Raw genomic sequence first — 18,554 nt, forward strand, 5'->3', positions numbered from 1 at the left:
AAATATATTTTTTTAAGATTAGGCCTAACTTTTCAGCCATCTTCAGGTGGGATCCATTCAAGAAGATATTTGATACCACATTGATATCCGAAGCCCAAAATCCCCCAATGCTTTATTGTGCTGCTGGAAAGGAGACGTGGTGGGACTTCCGCCTGCAATGACCACGCCGTAAATAACAACAACCTGTATTTCTATAGCGCCTTTAACGTTGTAAAACATTCCAAGGCGCTTCACAGGAGCATTGTCAAACAAAATTTCACACCGAGCCACATAAGGAGCTATTAGAACAGGTGACCAAAAACTTGGTCAAAGAGGTAGGTTTTAAGGGGCGTCTTAAAGGAGGAGAGGTAGAGAGGCAGGGAGGGAATTCCAGAGTTTAGGACCTAGGCAGCTAAAGGCACGGCTGCCAATAGTGGAGCGATTAAAATCGGGGATGCACAAGAGGCAAGAATTGGAGGAGCATAGAGATCTTGGAAGGTTGTAGGGCTGGAGGAGATTTCAGAGATAGGGAGGGGCGAGGCCATGGAGGGATTTGAAAACAAGGATGAGAATTTTAAAATCAAGGCGTTCCCGGACTGGGAGCCAATGTAGTTCAGCGAGTACAGGCGTGATGGGAGAACGTGACTTGGTGCGAGTTAGGATATGGGCAGCAGAGTTTTGGATGAGCTCAAATTTATGGAGGGTGGAAGATGGGAGGCCAGACAGGAGACCATTGGCATACTCAAATCTGGAAGCAACAAAGGCATGGATAAGGGTTTCAGCAGCAGATGAGCTGAGGCAGGGGCAGAGACGGGTGATGTTATGGAGGTGGAAGTAAGTGCTCTTGGTGATGGAGGGACCTGTGGTCGGAAGCTCATTTCAGGGTCAAATAGGATGCCAAGGTTGCGAATGGTCTGGTTCAGCCTCAGACAGTGGCCAAGGAGAGGGATGGAATAAGGTGGCTAGGGAATGGAGTTTGCAGTGGTAAATGACAAGATCAGGTTACTTAAACATACAGAAAACTGGGAAGGATGAGAGCTAGACATCCAATAGGCCCTGAATGGTCAGCAGTGGGGTCAGGGGTCACAAAATACCTGAAGGAGAGGCAAAGAGTGAGTATAGTAGCACCTTGCAAATTGGCTGCCACATTGCAACAGTGATTACATTCTAAAAGTATTTCATTGGCTGTGAAGTGCATTAGGTCATCCTGAGGTTGCAAAAGGAGTTATATAAATACAAGTTTTTTCTTTCTTCTTTAGCAACCTCACCAGAGCAGCCAAGTTAAATGACCTGCTCCCCCTGATTTTTCCTTGTAGTCTCTTTATATGTCTGACACTCCTTCATTCACTGCCGTCACAGTGCCAGAGGAGGCAAAAGGTAAAAATGGGATCTGACAGTGGGGAATAAAATCTCCACTGAAGTCAGCCCCTGGTTCCTAAGCTGGCAGATTTAGATCTGAGGTTGTGCTCTAAATGGAAGCACTGAGGAACATTTTAGAGGACCTGAGACATGGCAGAAGTCCAGTGCCATCCTCAGTACTGTGCTACCTGAAGCAAGTGGTGGTATCATGAACATATGCATCTGTTCCCCGACAGCAGTCTGTATCTGATGCAGTCACAGCCTCCAAAGTGGATGCTTTGATCGCAAGCCGTCTGACCTTAGGGGACCATTTGGAGACAACAATGGAAACTGGCTTCCAACAGATTTGGAGCAGCACCTCTCAGGGTCTGTAGGTTCCTAACTGATACCATCAGGTCTGTCCTCCCACCAATCAGTAGACATAAGCCTTGATTTTAACCTAATACGCCCGGCGAGTTCAGGGGTGCGTTTGGCTCAACCCACCCGATTTTACACATAAAGACTTCAATGAAGCTGAAAAATCAGGCAGGGTGTAAATCAGGCGCCTGACCCAAATGCACTCTGTTCACACTGGCCACTTTAGGCTAAAATTGGGGCTTCAAATCCAGCACCTGCACAAGTGGTGTGGCTGGAATCTGTCTTGTGATGCCATCCTCTCTCCTGATTAAAGCTTTTGTGATTTTCCTAGCCAGTCTTCTCAGGTGCCATACATGTAGGTATCAGAATACAGGACAAGGCTGCCCAAACACCTACAATGGTGATACAGCCTACTAAAAAGTGCCCTTCCAGGACTCAGAAGCCCTGAGGCAAGGACCACCTAAGTCCCAAGTGGCTCAAGATACCGCAGTACACGGAACCCCTGGCCCTCAGGTCAACCTCGGCACAGCGCCAGGACAGGCTTAAGAATATCGGAGAGTGACATCAGGGGTAGGGCGTGGTGATAAAAAAGAAACAACTGTTGTAAATATATATGTGCACAGTAAAACCACTTTGTGTTATGAAGTGTATTGTTCTAAAGTAAGTCTGTGCTTTGCCTCTGTGTTTGATACGATGTTTGGAGGTCAGTTTACAACAAGACACAGGGTTCCTTCTACACCTCCTTCGTGACATGTTGCCTCCTCAAGCAGATAATTTCTGATACATTCTCGAGAGAACAGCATGATTTGTAGACTCTGGTGGAAGGGTACCTCTTAGTTGGTTTCGTGTAGTTTTATTCTGCATGCCTCTCTCATTTTCTTTTTCTCCTCTCCTGTTCTACCTTCCATAAAGACATATATGGGAATGTCCACAGTGAACCCAATGGTAAGGGCTCTAAGACAGAAGGGTGGGAAGAAAAAGATTTCCCTGCCTGAAATTGCTGAAAGGCAGCTTGAAGAATTCTTTATTAGCGGCACAGCTGAGGAAAGATTTTTCTGTGAATTCATCTACTACCTGGCTTGACAAATGATGCAGAAGGTAACTTACCTCTCCTTCTTACAGGCTTAAGTCAGGTGCAACTGTGAGAAGTGACAGAGTTTCTGGGACAGCAACTTTGGCCCTCATTAAGTGACCATGAAGCTGTCAGATTGTCGTAAAAACGCAACTGGTTCATTAATGTGCCTGAGGGAAGGAAACCTACTGTCCTTACTCGGTCTAGCCCATATGTGACTCCAGTCCCACACCAACGTGGTTGACTCTTAACTGTCCTCTGGCGTGGCCGCACAAGCCATTCATTGCATCAAACCACTTGAGGTTCAAGGATGCCCACCACCACCTTCTCAGGGCAACTGGGGTTGGCAATAAATCATAAATCAAAATAACATCCCAAGAACAATTTTTTTTAAAATCTTGTAATTTGCAGACATGTACACAAACACTCTTTGGGCACGGGCAGATCTTCTGTCAACAGCTATTTAGGATGTATTTTAGAACAGGTGTAACTCTGGCATATCCAATTCACACCCCAAATTCCAAACCCCTACACTTGAACTACACCACATTTGCCCCCCAAAAATCATGGAATTTCAGATCCCTAATTTTCAATGATAAAAAATGTTTTTTTTCCTGCACAGAGTGGGAGGTCAGGCTTCAGCAAGTGACACGTGTCCTGGATCAGAAGGAAGAAACTGCTTTATACTAAAAGTGTGAAACAGCAGGAAGTTTTAAACCAACAAAAGTAGAGTAGAAGAAAACCACCATCTGTGCTTTAAGCTAGAGCTGATAATTTGGAAAGTCGAAAATAAACAAGAGCGAGCAATAAATTGCCAAATTCCTTCATGACCTCAGCCCATTTTACCTCTGCAACCACCTCCAGGGTTATATCCCCTCCTGCATCCTTCAGTCCTCTGACTCTGGCCTTTTAAGTATCCTCCACAACCATTACTGGCGGTACAGCAATCAGCCTATTCATCCCTACTCTTAGAATTCCCTCCCTAAAACCCTTCACCTCTCCACTGCTCTTCCTGAAGCTACAAGCCTTCTGAAATCCCCATCTTCTTGACCACATTTTCGGTTAACTCTCCCATAATGACTCACTATCTGTTCCTTCTTTTAAAAAATCTTTTCTCTCCATGAAGTGCCTTGAGTCATGTATCTATGCTAAAGGTATTAAACAGCAGAAAATTGTTACTCTTACTGGATATATGCAGAACATCAAGGATACCCATTATGAACAGAGTTAGAGACAGCATCTGAACTAGTAAGTTTATTATTGCTTCTGATAACTAACATTTTGTTCCTAACCTGTTCAAAAATCCATTAGAACCCTATGAGTGTATTAATAACCCAGGGTTTCATTTTTTGCCTCCAATACCAGCAAAGACAAAAGAAAAAAAGTGTAAAATGGCCTACAAAATAAATTTACTAAAAAGTATAGTCAAACTCCAATATTGAACCTGCAGTTATACTGTTGGCTGTAATTGAGTGCAGCCATTCAATTAAAAGACTACACCTACGCTTTCATCCTTCAGTCACATTGTTCAATCTGACTTGCCTGTAGAACATACAGAGAATAAATACTAAGGAAAAGTCTCAATAGGTGGCTCAAGTTTATCATTTTGCAGGTGCCTGGTAGCAGGTCACCTGTCTATCCTATTAGCCAGGGAATGGGAGCAGATTGAAGGCAATAGAAAAATTGAAGAGCTTAAAAAAATTATCTAAAATGGGACGAGAACAAAAAGGTCAAAATTGTAGTTGACCATAATAAAAGCAAAGTAACTGGACACAGTTCTGATTGGAACGACAACATTATTTCTGGGTATTTTCTTCTATTCGGTAATATTAGATGATAAACCCACTTTACACACATGTTGACCTTAATTTGATTAACCAGCAGCACTCAATAACCTGGCAGCTACAACATAATTAGCTCCCAAACAATTATCATGATTTCTGTATTTTAATAGATTTAGAGCCTTGCTCAGATAGAATCTACTTTTTGTGAGCTACTTTTATCATTCATTCAGATGAAAACAATTTGGACAGCAATAGGTTCCATTGCATTACAAATTCTTAAAAGTTTATCATTGGTCATTTAGAATAGCTTCAATCCAATTAATCAATTTCCTACCACTGAGATGCTTTTTATTTTTCAGTCATTTTTGTTTTTTTCAGACCTTTGCACTGCCTGATGAATGAATCTAATGATCCTGAAAGTTTACACGGAAGTCCATAACCTTGCATCAGTTGAAACAAAAGTTACCACTTCTAAAAGAACCTATTTCTCAACTGCACGATACAGAAGCAACTTCTTTCATTGCTGCTTTCAAGAATTACAACGGCCTTGTGAAGGTGCCAGAAGCCAAACCAGCATCTTCCATCATTCTAAGCATTCATCAAATAACAAATCATTGTAGTTGAGCATGGACAGTCTCTGTTTTACAGCAGTCACCACAATGATAATAATCTTATTTAAATACTACATCAAAAGGCTATATACTTGATCTCCAAGTTACTAAGCTTCCCTCAGTTTAAGTGTTCATATGGTTGCAAGGCATGTTGGTGTTCTAATACGCTGTTGAGCAGAGTAGTAGGATGCCAATTTATATCTGTGATCGCCTCCCATCATGATCATTGTAGTCTTGGAAGTCCCACCTCTGGCTAATAAACAGAAAAATCAGGGAATAAGAAAGAAAAATCAGTAGGCAAGTCCCTACGAAACAGTTCTAGAGCTGTGTGTTCTCTTAGTAAGAGAACAACTAGTGATGCTGAGAAAAATAAAGTGGGGGGAGGGGGTAATAAAGTAAAAAGTAGGAATTAAAAATATCAAAACAAAATTAAAATTGGAGCTTTGTGCTTAAACGCTCAATGGATGAAAGGCATGTGAGAAATGTTTTTTTGGTTCTTGCTCTCCAGTCCATAACGTTAAAGACACTGAAACCGATTACTTACAACCTGAACTCAAGGATAAAAATCTTCCTATTTTAGAAAAAGTCGAGTGATATTCTAAAGCCTTCGCAGAATATTCTAAATCATATTCTACTGACTGGTTTCCAATAACCTACAACATGGAATACGAAAAAAAATGGTCACTCTGTTGCTGACTAAAAGTGTAAACTGACAACTGGCAATTTCAAAAGCCTGGCTGGGCCGGTGAAAAACTGGATAGGTGGAAACACCAATTTCCCTCCTGTAAGGTATTTACTTTCAGATTACAGGACCTTCAGGGATCTTGGAGTTGCATTAGGCTACGTTCCTGTTGGTATCCCAGTACAATTTCATCAACTCTTTCTGGGCTTCCCAGCAAATACTAGGGTCAGTTCTATGAGATATCTTCCCTCATTACAACCATCTCTAACTGGATCATTATGTCACCCTAGCCTGGAAATTACTGTTGGCAATATTAGCAGATGAATCCCATGTCCATTATTTAACGGAAACATTAACCCAATTTTTAAAAATGAGCTTCCGTAAAAACAGACAAAATGTTATATTAATGTATTAAGCATTTGATTGCTAATATTTCCAACGATCATTTTTTTTGCACATAAAAGCCTAAATAAGTGACCTCAAATGCAGTAATGCCTGAAGTCGAAACACTTTGTCACCTCTATAACCCTATTAATTGTGATGATCTGAAAAAGAAAAGCACTAATTTGCTTCCAGTAAATGAACTGTCTGCATAAACGTTACATGCTTATTAAGTGGCAGAATACAAAAAATACATAACTGTTCTGCAACAAATTATTAACACTGGATGCTCATCATCAAGCAGCTAGTTAAGTGCCAAAAATTTAGCATGCTTTCAGAAAACAGATCCATCCTTTCACTCTTAATAACAGTATCTAAAGGCACATAGGAGTGCTGAAGCATTAATACCTACTTTCATGCATGCCAAACATCAGCGTTTCAGCATGGACCGGGACCACTCTCCTTTAATATAGTTCCTACAAGATTCCTCTGTTAATGGAAGTGATTCTGGTCACTGCACACTGTAGGCAAAAATTCTCACCAAAACAAGATTCCCACTTTCAGTATGCAGTGGCAGGAATCCCTTCTATTAGTAGAAGCACTCAGGTAGAAGTGGCACAGGGGGGAAGGGAAGGGAAATAAATGGTAATGATGGAAGAGGAAGGGGAGAAATGATGGGGAGATGAGAGGAGAGGAGACGAAAGGGGACAGAGACTGGGAATGGTACTTTGTGGGGGTAGGAAGCAAACACCAGCATTAACTAAGGAGAGGGGGTGAAAGAGTGACAGCCTGAACTGGGCAGGAAGTATCAGCTTGAACTGAAAGAGTTGGAGCAGGAAAGGAACGTCAGCTTTAATCAGAGATGAGGAAGAAGACGACCAGCTGGAACTGGATTGGAGGGGTCGAATGGCACTTTGAATTGAGGGGGTAGGAGTGCCATGTTGAATTAGGGGGTGGAGGGGGAAATGGTGCATTGCTGCTTGAACATTGCTGCTTGTGCCTGTAATTCCTTCCACCCACACTCTACACCTACACCCATACACACACCTCCCAAGCTCAGTCGCATCATATGTTATAGAGGTCTGGTGCTTTCTTCATGGGGAGAGAAGGAAAACTAGAGAGCAAATCATCAACTAGTGGCCAGTTCCAGTGTGCTAGAGATACACAGGAGCTGGTCACTGAGCCACACTGTCAGTTTGATTAGTGGTGTGTGATGGGGATGAAGGAGGAACCACAAGAAGAGAATAAATTTCAAGAGACCAAGGTAAAAACAAATGGCAAAATTTACTGCAAGAAAAGCATTACATTCTTTTTCCAGTGTTATAATTAAGCATGTATAAAGGTAAAGGTAATTTACCTATGTATTGGGATCTTCTCCATTCTCCAAATGTTATGAATCATAGGAATACAGCCTAGCTTGACAGGTTACATAGAATTTACAGCACAGAAGCAGACCATTCCGCCCAACTGGTCCATGCCAATGTTTAAGCTCCACACAAATCTGCTCCCGCCCCTCTTCATCTAACCCTATCTGCGTATACTTCAATTCCTTTCTCCCTCATGTACTTTCCCTTAAATGCATCTATACTATTCGCCTCAACTATTCCATGTGGTAACGAGTTCCACATTCTAACCACTCTGGGTAAAGAAGTTCCTCCTGAATTCCCCATTGAACTTATTGGTGACTATGTTATATTTAAGGCCCCTAGTTTTGGACTCCCCCACAAGTGGAGCCATTTTCTCGATGTCTGCCCTATCAAACCCTTTCATTATCTTAAAGATTATGTTTCCAATTATATTTAATAAATATTGAAGTTTCCAAGGAAACCACATGCTGAGCATGCACATGAAATGTTGCAGATAGGTGGTGCTGCGCATAGTCTCCGACACACACGTTTGATAAAGCCCCAGGGCTATAGCGATAGTTCATTTTGGCCGATAACTAATCACTTATCACTAACCCCTTCCCCTACCAAATTAAAATACCCCAGCAAGCCCTGGATGGATGGATGGATGGATGAGGCCATCATATGTGGAGAATGCATTTTGTTTTAAAGAATGAAGATGATCAGGTAGCTACTCTATCGATCTTCTCCATTCCACATCCTTCAAATCCTAGGACATACCAAATGAAGACATAATTAGGAAAAGGGAGACCCCTGTGTAGGAGTCAGAACACCAGCTGTCAGGACCGATCTGCCAAAAGTATTGTTGTGTGCTCCAGTTAAATCTAGACATTAATGTTCAGTGACTGTGTGAGGATTTCTCCATGGAGCAACTTTGCAATTGTTATCAATTGAAACCTGATTGAGAGATGCTTGATAGACAGGCACGGAATTGGTGGAATGACCCTTAACCTCCACTGGGCTCCTTCCTTGCAAGATGTTAGCAGTGTAAAATGCACTCAATCATCAATTTGGTTACCCACTGCTTAGTGACCAATTTATCTTGTGTCTTCTGATCATAAGAAACAACTGTCAAGATTCTCTAAATTGGTCTGTGCAAGAGATAGAATACCTGAATGACTACATAATGGAAATGACATTCCAGTTCTGACTTGAGTGGCTGCAGATAAAACAATGGGACAACAATTTCTTGAACAATCCTGGAACAATTTTTGGAACTGACCTTTGGTAAAAGACGTAAATCAGTCCTAGAGATTGCCTAGTCAGAATTCCAAACCAATTATGGTTTGCAGTTCAGTAACTCCGAGCACTGAAACTAATGCTAACAGTAGTACAGTTTTCCATGAAAGAAATTTAAACCCACACATTTTCAGAGGCTCAAATGGTGGGTACACTAGTTTGTGAAGAACTAAATTAAGCTCAATTAGGAAACAGTAAGGGCCCAATTTCAAAATAAAACCAAACTCCAACAGGTGATTCCTCCTAATGATCCAAATGTAAGTAGGTCACGAGAGACTGAAATAGCCATAAAATGAACCCAACAGAGCCACATTTTAAATGTGTGTTGAACTGTTGCTGGAAGTACTTCAGAATATGTGCATCATCACATGTAACAGGCCTAAATGAACTAGCAGAACTACATTGCACAAAATGTTTCCATTTCGCATTATAAGCAATGGAGTAAAATGCTAGAATTAGAAACGTGTAGCAGAAGACAAATATGTCGTCCTAGGGATTGTGGAAGCATAGCGCACCCAGAAAATGGCAGTGAATTCAAAAGGCAGGGATATAGTTTATTCATGAAAGAGAGAGATGCTGTTTATTGGAAGTGCTGTCTTTTGCATGAGATGATGAGGTCAGAAATGGGGATGTTCATTGATGATTGCACAGTGTTCAGTTCCATTCGCAACCCCTCAAATAATGAAGCAGTCCGAGCCCGCATGCAGCAAGACCTGGACAACATCCAGGCTTGGGCTCATAAGTGACAAGTAACATTCACGCCAGACAAGTGCCAGGCAATGACCATCTCCAACAAGAGAGAGTCTAACCACCTCCCCTTGACATTCATACCATCGCCGAATCCCCCACCATCAACATCCTGGGGGTCACCATTGACCAGAAACTTAACTGGACCAGCCACATAAATACTGTGGCTACAAGAGCAGGTCAGAGGCTGGGTATTCTGTGACAAGTGACTCACCTCCTGACTCCCCAAAGCCTTTCCACCATCTACAAGGCACAAGTCAGGAATGTGATAGAATACTCTCCACTTGCTTGGATGAGTGCAGCTCCAACAACACTCAAGAAGCTCAACACCATCCAGGACAAAGCAGCCTGATGGATTGGCACCCCATCCACCACCCTAAACATTCACTCCCTTCACCACCGGCGCAAAGTGGCTGCAGTGTGTACCATCCACAGGATGCACTGCAGCAACTCACCAAAGCTTCTTCGACAGCACCTCACAAACCCACGACGTCTACCACTTAAAAGGACAAGAGCAGCAAGTACACAGGGACAACACCACCTGCACGTTCCCCTCCAAGTCACACACCATCCCAACTTGGAAATATATCGCCGTTCCTTCATCATCGCTGGGTCAAAATCCTGGAACTCCCTTCCTAACAGCACTGTGGGAGAACCTTCACCACACAATCTGCAGCGGTTCAAGAAGGCGGCTCACCACCACCTTCTCAAGGGCAATTAGGGATGGGCAATAAATGCCGGCCTCACCAGCGACGCCCACATCCCATGAATGAATAAAAAAAGTTATATTGTCTGGGGAATAGTGCCAAATTTGTCGGTTTTCTCAAATTGTCCTCGCCAGTGTGTGCAGATGTCTTAGGAGGGACCATACAAAATGGAATTACTTCTTTTTTGAAAATGACGTGCATCAAATTGGATTATATTTATTAAACCAAAATGAGTGAACCAGTGTCATTCGTAACAATTGAGACTTGCAGATTTGCGATTTGGTGCCACCAGATTAGTTCAAGTCGTTTACAATCACTACTAAGTGCACTGGTGCAGAAGTACAGGAATTGACTTTGTGCAAATCAAACCATGCCCAGACCAACTTATCTGTTCAGCTAAACAAACAGCAACACAAGGCCTGTGAATTCAGAATGAACAACTAGGTTTTCAGACGAATTTAACCACAGCTAAAAACCAGGATAGACTGAGCAACTGTATGTGCTTCAATCAAATGTTACATGATGAGGCACCTCTTAATACAGAACTGAAAATATGTTGAATCATACACCTTCTCCTTGCTATGGTGAGTCATAGCAACTTCTTATCGTCCCCACACAGCTTACATAACGACCAGAATTATTTTCAGAATTAAGGCCTCTAGGGACATTGTCATCTGATTGTTCTAGCCAGCTATGCACTGTTGAGATACATGATCAAGAGTTGACATGAAACTCCATCACAACAACAACAACTTGCATTTATATAGCGCCTTTAATGTAGTAAAACGTCCCAAGGCACTTCACAGGAGCGATCAAACAAAATTTAACACAGAGACACATAAGGAGATATTAGGACAGGTGGCCAAAAGCTTGGTTAAAGAGGTAGATTTTAAAGAGCGTCATAAAGGAGAAGAGAGAGGTAGAAAGCTGAAGAGGTTTAGGGAGGGAATTCCAGAGCTTAGCGCCTATGCAGCTGAAAGCACGGCCACCAACGATGGAGCGATTAAAATCGGGGATGCGCAAGAGGCAAGAACTGGAGGAGCGCAGAGATCTTGGAGGGTTGTAGGGCTGGAGGAGTTTACAGAGAAAGGGAGGGGCAAGGCATGGAGGGATTTGAAAACAAGGATGAGAATTTTAAAATCAAAGGACCGGAAAGCCAATGTAGGTCAGCGAGCTCAGGGGTCTTGAGTGAACAGGTCTTTGTGCAAGTTGGGATACGGGCGGCAGAGTTTTGGATGAGCTGAAGTTTATGGAGAGTGGAAGATGGGAGGGTGGCCAGGAGAGCACTGGAATAGTCAAGTCTAGAGGTAACAAAGGCATCGACAAAGGTTTCAGCAGCAAATGAGCTGAGATAGGAGCGGAGACAGGCGATGTTACAGAGGTAGAAGCAGGCAGTCTTGGTGATGGAACAGATATGTGGTCGGAATCTCATCTCAGGGTCAAATAGGAAGCCAAGATTGCAAACGGTCTTGTTCAGCCTCAGACAGTGGCCAGGGGACGGATGGAGTCGGTGGCTAGGGAACGGAGTTTGTAGCGGGGACCGAAGACAATGGTTTCGGTCTTCCCAACGTGTAGTTGGAGGAAATTTTTCTCATCCAGTACTGGATGTTGGTCAAGCAGTGTGACAAATCAGAGACAGTGGAGGGGTCGAGGGAGGTGGTGGTGAGGTAGAGCTGGATGTCATCAGCGTACATGTGGAACCTGACGTGTTTTTGGATGATGTCGCTGAGGAGCAGCATGTAGATGAGAAATAGGAGGGGGCCACGAATAGATCCTCGGGGGGCTCCAGAGGTAAGGGCGCAGGAATGTGAAGAGAAGCCATTGCAGCTGATTTTCTGGCTATGATTGGATAGATAATATATCACATCACGAATATGATGATCATAGCCATCGGGTTACATTACATGATCATTACACAAACTGGAGATCACTGTACTTTTTTTTTGGAGGGGAAGCAATATAAGCATATTTGGGGAATGTCAACTGTTTCTTTGTAACCTTTTTATTAAGGAATAGAAAGAATGTTTATGATACCTGAAATATCTTAACAATATGAATTTAACTTGGTGACACATTAGAATGTCACAATAATTAACTAAAGCATAGCCTTTACACGGTGGCAGAGCATAGTGTGCTGGGCAATGGAAATGTGGAAGGCTGGTTTGATTGCCAATTCTACTTTGCCCTCTAACTAAGACAAGCTGCTAGGAGGTCCCACGAGGAGGTTTGTTGTTTCCTGGGGTGGGGGGGGGGGGGCGGGCGATAACAAAATCTAACTGAGTTGCCACTGGGTTGTTGTCAGCTGCCTTCCAAAGCTGCAGCAAGAGCAGTTGAAGCTTTTACAAAAACACAAAACTAGAATCTTGGGAATGTATATATTAATTTGCTACATTAAACACGAAGAGTACTTTGAAGTACCTTCCCTTAACTTTTCTCCCCATTTAAGTAAGCAAATATGTCGACAGTGTGGACATAGTATGCACTTCCTCGAAAGTGTGACAAATTACAGCATCAGCATGAGGTCTTGCTATGGTTTTACCTTTAGTCAAACTGTTTGATCCTTGGATTTCCCAGGGCTTTAAATACTTACAATTCTTAAAAATATACCATATATTAAAATCAGTAGGTGGGTCATCTCATTTCATTTGAAAATGCATTGAAAACCCCTTTGTCAACCTCTGTCAATAAGAGAATTAATTGGCCCAGATTTTGCTGGAGCACGGCGTCTGTTAGTTAGACTTGTTCATGCATGTTTAGGTTTTAACATTTTTCAGCCACAAAGTTGCTGGAAGTGCGATCTGATAACGGCCGATGAGGGCACCAGGGACCTTGGTGAACAACGGGCTAACAGTGAGATTAAATGATTGAGAAATAAACAAAGGAAGGACTAAGAAGGAGGGTGAATTAGAGTGGGTGAATTCAATGTCAAATCAGGTACGAAAACAGAAATAGAGGGGAAAAAAGATTGATTAAGAGAGAGAAAAAAAAAGACAGAAAGGAAAAGTAAGAAAAAAATTAAAAATGTAAAATTTGACACTTTTTAAATTTCCAACAACAATTCACAACCTGAAGGAATGAGACGCCATACTTTTAATTGTTCACTTTCTGGGCAAGAGAGGTTGATTGACAGTCATTAACAACTATCATGTCGTTAAAAGGGCACTTATGCTATAAATTACGAGACTAAACTTTCTGTGGCGAGTTTAATGGTCAATTAATGTGCAAATGCAGCAACTTCATAAAAATCACGGGGAGGTTAAGGGCGAGTTGCCGTTTTCACGAAGCTAGCGGCGGAGCGGCGCAAATCGGCCAGCAACTGGTGGCGATTCACAATTCACGGGGTATCTCTGCCTTGCCACAAGTTGCTAGCCAATTTGCACATTGATAATAGCATGCGTCGTTCAAATGCGTTATTTTTTCAGCAAATTCTGGGCCATTTCCCTGCAATACCTTTTAAGCCTGTAGATGCACTGTGATAAGGGTTGCACTTGTAAAGCATTGTGATCTGACAGCAGAGGTACTTACTTATGGATCCAAAAATATACACTATGTGATCCTGATGTGCCACCTGGTGCGCTCCAGTGCTGATCCCTCCAGAGTATGTGGGGTCAATGGGGGGGGGGGGGTGGGCACCTGATTTGCATGGGACTGCCTGCCCCACACCAGAAATTCTGGCATCCACCTGTTGAGGGAAGTCTTGCCCATCCGTCTCTGAGACATGATTCACGTCTCCCTTTTTAAGGGGGCTGATGCCAAAACTTCTTTAATCTTCAGGGTCCAGAGACATTTGCTACAGCAATCCAAAACTAATCGCACTGTCCTGCTCTCCAGCTTTGTATGTTTCTTTGCTTCAAATATTTATCTAGTTTACCCTTGAGATGCAATGCTCTCTGCCTCAACAACTCTCGATGGCGAAACATTTCATGTTCCAACAACCCTCAATATACAGAAATTTCTCCTAACTTCTCTCTTTACTCTCTTTAAATTGATGACCACTCGTCAACAACTCAACCAGAAGAAATGTCTTTCCCTACTCACTCTTATCAAAACTCTTCATAACTTTAAACACCTCTATTAAATCGTTTAGTCTTCGCAGCTCCATTATTTCCATTGGAAATGAAAATGGTCCCAGTATCTCAAGTGTCTTCTCATAACTTTAGTTTTCCATCCTTGGCATCATCCTGGTGAATTTATGCTGAATGCTCTCTACTGCTTTAATGTCCTTTCCATAATGGAGTGTCCAAAACTACATACACTACTCTCTGTGGCCTAACTGAGATTTTGTATAAATTCATCATTACTTTTTTACTCCTGCATTCTATGCCCATATTTATAAAAGCCAAAATTCTACTGATCTGTTTGATGGCTTTATTTACCTGTACTCGCACTTTCAGGTAATTATGTATTTGAACCTCTTAGCCTCTGTCATCTACACCCTTCAGTGTTTTTTCCATTCAACGTATACTCACATTCCTTATTTTTTTCTCCCAAATTGAATTACCTCACAAAAATTATTATATTGCATCTGCCACCTGTCTGCCCATTCTGCTAATCTGTCTGTCTTTCTGAAGTCTTTTACAGTTCTCCTTGATTTGCCAAACATTCTACTTTTGTGTCATTAGCAAATTTTGAGATTGTGCTCCCCATGCCCAAGTCCAAATCATCTCTGTGTACCAAGAACAAAAGTGGTCCCAGCACTGAACCCTGGAGTACACCACTTCTAACCCGTCACCAGTTTGAGCAATACCCATTTACCCTGATGAAAGGTCATTGACCTGAAATGTTAACTCTGTTTCTCTCTCCACAGATGTTGCCAGACCTGTTGAGTATTTTTATTACCCATTCACCCTAAATCTTTCTTTCCTTTCTACCCATGCCGCTACATTACCTCTTATACCATGCCTGAATTTTTCTAACAGGCCTATTGAGTGTCACCTTATCAAACTCCTTCTGAAAATCCATATACATTACATGAACTGCATTCCTTTTATCTATCCAATTGGCCACTTGTTCAAAAAAATATTAATTTTCTCAAACGCAAATTGCCTTTAACAGATCCATGCTGGCTATCTCTCATTACTCATACATTTCTAAAGGCTTACTAATTTTATCTCGAATTATGGATCGAAGATTTTTTTCACTACGCTTTCCTGGCTTGGACCTCGTGCTCCACCCACCGCCAACACTGCCCCCCCACCATCACCCCGCCACCTCCCCCTCCCAGTGAAGCTGACTTGCACCCTTCTGGATGCCAGCAACCTTCATCTAACTGGGCACCAGCTTCCAGGCATAGGCCGCGTAGGGAGCATCCGCACCGGCCCTACCCCCTTTGCAGCTCTAGTCTTGTAAGGGATGGGCAGAGGAAATTTCAGTTTAGGTGGGGACCCGGAAATGGTGAAAAAAACAGGACCAGGAAACGGTTAAAAAAATCAGGAGCACAAAAAAAATGGGAGCAGCAAAAGATGGAAAAATCGGGAGCACTGAAAATAGTTTTTTAAAAATCCCCATTGAAGTGGTTTCCTATTTTACCCCCCCAACTGAGGTAGTTTGCAAGTCCTTGCCTCTCCCACGATCCTCACTCCACCTCCACCCTCAATCCCCATGCCCCTTCCCCCAACTGAGGTAGTTTCCTGTACTCTCCCCACACTGAGGTAGTTTTCCACCCTTCCCCCCTTCTCTGTCCACCTCCCTTCTGCCACCTTTACCTCCCCTTTCTTCTCCCTGTTCAATTATCTCCCTGCCCGCTAACCCTATTCAATAGGAAGAGAGCACTTGCTCTTGACTATTCATGTGCAACACCAGGAAATCAAGCAGCTTCTGTAAATTACTAATAGCAAAGCAGAAATGGTAGGATATTTAGAACCACAGAATAAGTCTCAATCCACAGTGTCATATGAAAAGCATTGCCAAAAAATGTAATGTGGTTATATTTTTGGTTTTAGTGCTATGGTGCTATTGCAATTCTCCAATGGTTATTGTTTCTCAGGAAAGTTTTCCATTTAGAAAATCTAGTTTCTCTTTTATTTTATAATTTAGCATTGTACCGCTATTTCAGCTAATCTACTTAACTGTAATTCAAACAGGTTCAGGGGAACTCCTTGTTACTCTGTATTCATTCAAAAGACAAAATCCTCAACTATCCATCACTATTAAAATTCAATACTCAGCAAATGCCAAGAATATTACAGTTTATTATGGCATAAAATATTTTAGAAAAGTAGATAATAAAAAAAGTCACGATACTTCGGTTCTATGTGAAAGCCTAAACTTCACCTAATTATATGCATTGTATAAATAATTTTAAATTTTTTTTGTTGGTGATTTTTTATTTTTTGCAAAGAGAAGAATGTTTCCAATTCTATCCCCTCACTGTGAACTTCAAGCACAGTTAGTTACAACACAGTCAGTCATGAAGCGAGAGTGTAGGTAGATCAAATGTGAATTTTGCTCAACCTGAAAAATACCCCCCACTTGCTCAGTGTGAACTCTTTTGCTCCCCACATCAGCCATCCTCATGGACTCTCCTTGTGCCAATTAATACCGAATTAGGACAATCTTGCACTGTGGATATTTGCCCACTAAGAACACAGCGTTACATCCAGCTGAAGAGATTGACATCATATTGGTCTGGTCAAATTCAAGCTTAAGCCCCAAAGTTGACACAATTGTGTGTGAACCTATTGCACCCTGTACCCGCACAATATATAGTGATCAAATCAAAACAAAACATTTTACAAAATTAATAAGGGACAAAAAGTGTTCACATTTCAGTTCCAAATGAAGAGAAAGACTACAAGTTTATGCAACCCATACCTGTTCTGGTAGGTGAAGAACTGTATATTCCTCAGAGCTGAATGCTGAAAGAGCCTTGTACGCAGAGCTGGCTATGAGCGTGTTCTACAAAGAACAAAGAGAGTTCCTTCTTCTATACCATTTATAGAACAATAATTCATTGTCAAAAGCTGATTACATCCTATAGTATTATATCAAGAATTCCTTCGTACTGTATCAAACAATTTTAATATACCATTTGGGACTTGCACAGAAATACTAATACTCACAAAGAAAATTGGTTCATATAATTCTCAAACAATTTTTTAATCTTACTTGATCATTCAGAGGGGTACGGTAGTGTAGTGGTTATGTTACTGGACTAGTAACCCAGAGGCCTGGACTAATAATCCAGGAATGTAAATCCAAATCCCACCATGGCAGTTTGAGAATTTAAATATTTGGCAATTGTTTTGTGCTATATTTCTCCAACAAGCTCAGCACATTATTCTGTATCAGTAGGATTGGCATTTCCTTCATGAACATTTGCTCTCAATAATTTCTCTTACAACTCTGTGCTATGTTACAAACCATCGGTCAACAGAAAGGTTTGACAAAGTATGCTATAACACTGGGTGAATCCTGTGAACTTCGACAGCTATAAAAATAGTTGTCAAGTGCAGAGTTTCTCAATTAGTCACAGATGGATCAAAAATAATAATAATACAATACTGGGTAATGTTCTGACTAAGTGTTAATCTTTAAAAAGCAAATGTAAGTCATAACATGTGCTATGCTAACATATCAAGTTCTTAGTTACTCAGCAGGATAAGGGTTAAATGTACCTTACTCTGGGTGTGGCTCCACAATATGCTTATAACTTGCGCTCTAAATTTCTGTGGAGAAAACAAAAAACCCTCATAAATAACTGTAATCTAGAAGTGCAGATCAGTCCGAAAACATCAGGCTTTGATTAAATTTATAACAAGCCAACAATGGGCATTCAAAGCAAATTCACAACTGTCAGAACATTCAAAATACAAGCAGGCAGTAGTGTACTGGTATAATCGTTAAAAACTGTCAAGGCTACTCTGAACCATACATTATTCTACTTACAAAGGGCACTCAGACATATCTGCTACAATATTAAATATTCTGTGAGCATAAAGTAAACACAACACTTCCAAATTTTATTAAATAATTAGTACAATATTCAATATAAAATTTCCAAATATATGTTTCCTAAATAAAACATTGGCTTTAAAATTTCTAGCTGGTCTCAGCACCCCACTGGAAAGTACATGTGTGTGGATCAAGCTCATCTGTGATGCCCCCCATCCGTTCACACACAAAGATTAGCCATTTGGGAAAGGTACCAGAGGGAGCCCAATACCCATGGAACCATACCTGAGCTTGAGTCAACACCTTCAGGAGAAGAGGGCATAAAATTCAGGTTGGG

General features: G+C 41.7%; 1 protein-coding gene across 2 annotated transcripts in view; it reads right to left on the bottom strand.

Moving 5' to 3' along the window:
- Positions 1 to 18,554, bottom strand: part of focad (focadhesin) — a 212,373-nt gene that overhangs the window by 108,426 nt on the left and 85,393 nt on the right. For both annotated transcript variants that reach the window (XM_067983305.1, XM_067983307.1), the window contains exons 17-18: positions 17,941 to 17,991; positions 17,138 to 17,221 (exon numbers count right to left, since the gene is read on the bottom strand). In XM_067983305.1, the coding sequence (XP_067839406.1) occupies positions 17,138 to 17,221; positions 17,941 to 17,991 (135 nt within the window). The remainder of the gene's footprint in view (positions 1 to 17,137; positions 17,222 to 17,940; positions 17,992 to 18,554) is intronic.

This window comes from Heptranchias perlo, chromosome 4 (assembly GCF_035084215.1).
Source record: "Heptranchias perlo isolate sHepPer1 chromosome 4, sHepPer1.hap1, whole genome shotgun sequence".
NCBI classification, from domain to species: Eukaryota; Metazoa; Chordata; class Chondrichthyes; order Hexanchiformes; family Hexanchidae; genus Heptranchias; species Heptranchias perlo.